This window comes from Trichechus manatus, unplaced genomic scaffold (assembly GCF_000243295.1).
Source record: "Trichechus manatus latirostris isolate Lorelei unplaced genomic scaffold, TriManLat1.0 scaffold00197, whole genome shotgun sequence".
NCBI lineage: Eukaryota > Metazoa > Chordata > Mammalia > Sirenia > Trichechidae > Trichechus > Trichechus manatus.
Genome location: NW_004444133.1, coordinates 602,407 through 603,909, shown reverse-complemented (window position 1 = coordinate 603,909; position 1,503 = coordinate 602,407). Strand labels below are relative to the sequence as shown.

Genomic DNA, 1,503 nt, shown 5'->3' with positions numbered 1-1,503 from the left:
AAGGTTTCCAAAACAAATAGTTTCTCATTAAACAGTTAGTACACATATTGTTTTATGACATTAATTAACAACCCCACGACATGTCAACACTCTCCCTTCTCGACCTGTCCCCTCCTACCTTCTAGTCCTTGTCCCTGGGCTGGTGTGCCCCATTAGTCTCGTTTTGTTTTATGGAGCTGTCTAATCTTTGGCTGAAGGGTAAACCTCAGGAGTGACTTAAGTACTGAGCTAAGGGTGTCAGGGGGCCATACTCTCGGGGTTTCTCCACTCTTGCTAACAGTACTTTATTGAGGTATATTTTACATAAAGTAAAATGAACAAATTGTAAGTGTATGACCCTAGATGGATTTTGATATATATATGTATGTATAGCTGTATAACCACCACTAAGTCAAGATACAGAACATTGCCACCGCCCTCAGTTCTCTCTTCTGCACCTTTTTAATCCTTGTAAAAATTCTTGCTTTTGTGTAGGTATGTGCATCTAAACTGTTAGTGGAAGCAGATGTATTTGGAGTTGGCTAAGGAACATGGCATTACTAACAAAACTCTTGATACTGAGCTTGTTTAACTAACTGGTAACTCCTCTTTAGTGCTCTGAATGAAATTCTGAATTGTCACTAAGAGGTCCTGTCTGTATATGTGCACATGTTGGAACTTAGGTGAACGCTTTAATTTTTTTTTTTTAATGAGCTGTCTATTTAAGAGTTTCTGTTTGAATTTATTTCATTAATTTCTTAGATCATTGCCATATCATGTTCATTGGGCACAACAAGACTGTTTTCTCTGCAGTCTAATTCCTAAATGTGAATCAGTAAAGTCAAGAGGAGCTCTAATTTCTGCCTTTTCAAGAGATGGCCTTACCCTGGCAGTAACTCTTAATCAGAAAGACCCAAAGGTCAGTAAATATAATGTCTTAGAAATTAATCTGTAAAAAAGTTTTATAGCTTTATCTATAAAAAAGAGAATTTTGAGATTTTTTTTTTACTGAAGATAGTTTTTTTAAAATACTATTTTATGTTGTTTAAATTGATGTTTTCTAATCCAGCTTAACATTGTGGATTTTTAAAGTTAATTTAAACTATCAGCTTCCATAATTTTTAAAACTTGACCCTCAGAAGTGAAGGAGGATAAATGGAAAGGAGGAAAGAAGAGCAAAGTGGTAACTGAGTTCTTAAGGAGGAGCATAGTAGGAGAAGACTCCCTGGATACTTTATAGATAGAATAGTTCTCTAGGTCTGTGGAATTATAAGTAATGAGTAAGGCATTTTAAAAGTTTGTGGTCTTTTTTCTCTCTAGGCAACTCAGGTATTATTTATAAACACACTGAATTTTGTTACCCTCTCTGGTAGCCTTAAAGGATGTAGTAACAAGAATCCTGTTGTTCCAGCTACACTTGTCAGGTAAGAACACTTTTCTACTGCTAAATACTGTTGTTGTTTTCCAATCATTTAACAAGTTTAAGGTTCTGCTAATTTAGTAGGTATCATTTAGATAGATAAT

At 34.9% G+C, this 1,503-nt stretch overlaps 1 protein-coding gene across 1 annotated transcript in view; it reads left to right on the top strand.

Moving 5' to 3' along the window:
• The window catches only part of CPLANE1 (ciliogenesis and planar polarity effector complex subunit 1), a 171,696-nt gene that overhangs the window by 6,398 nt on the left and 163,795 nt on the right, over nucleotides 1-1,503 (top strand). Inside the window, exons 6-7 of the mRNA XM_004387899.2 lie at nucleotides 742-898; nucleotides 1,300-1,403. Coding sequence (XP_004387956.1) covers nucleotides 742-898; nucleotides 1,300-1,403 — 261 coding nt within the window. The remainder of the gene's footprint in view (nucleotides 1-741; nucleotides 899-1,299; nucleotides 1,404-1,503) is intronic.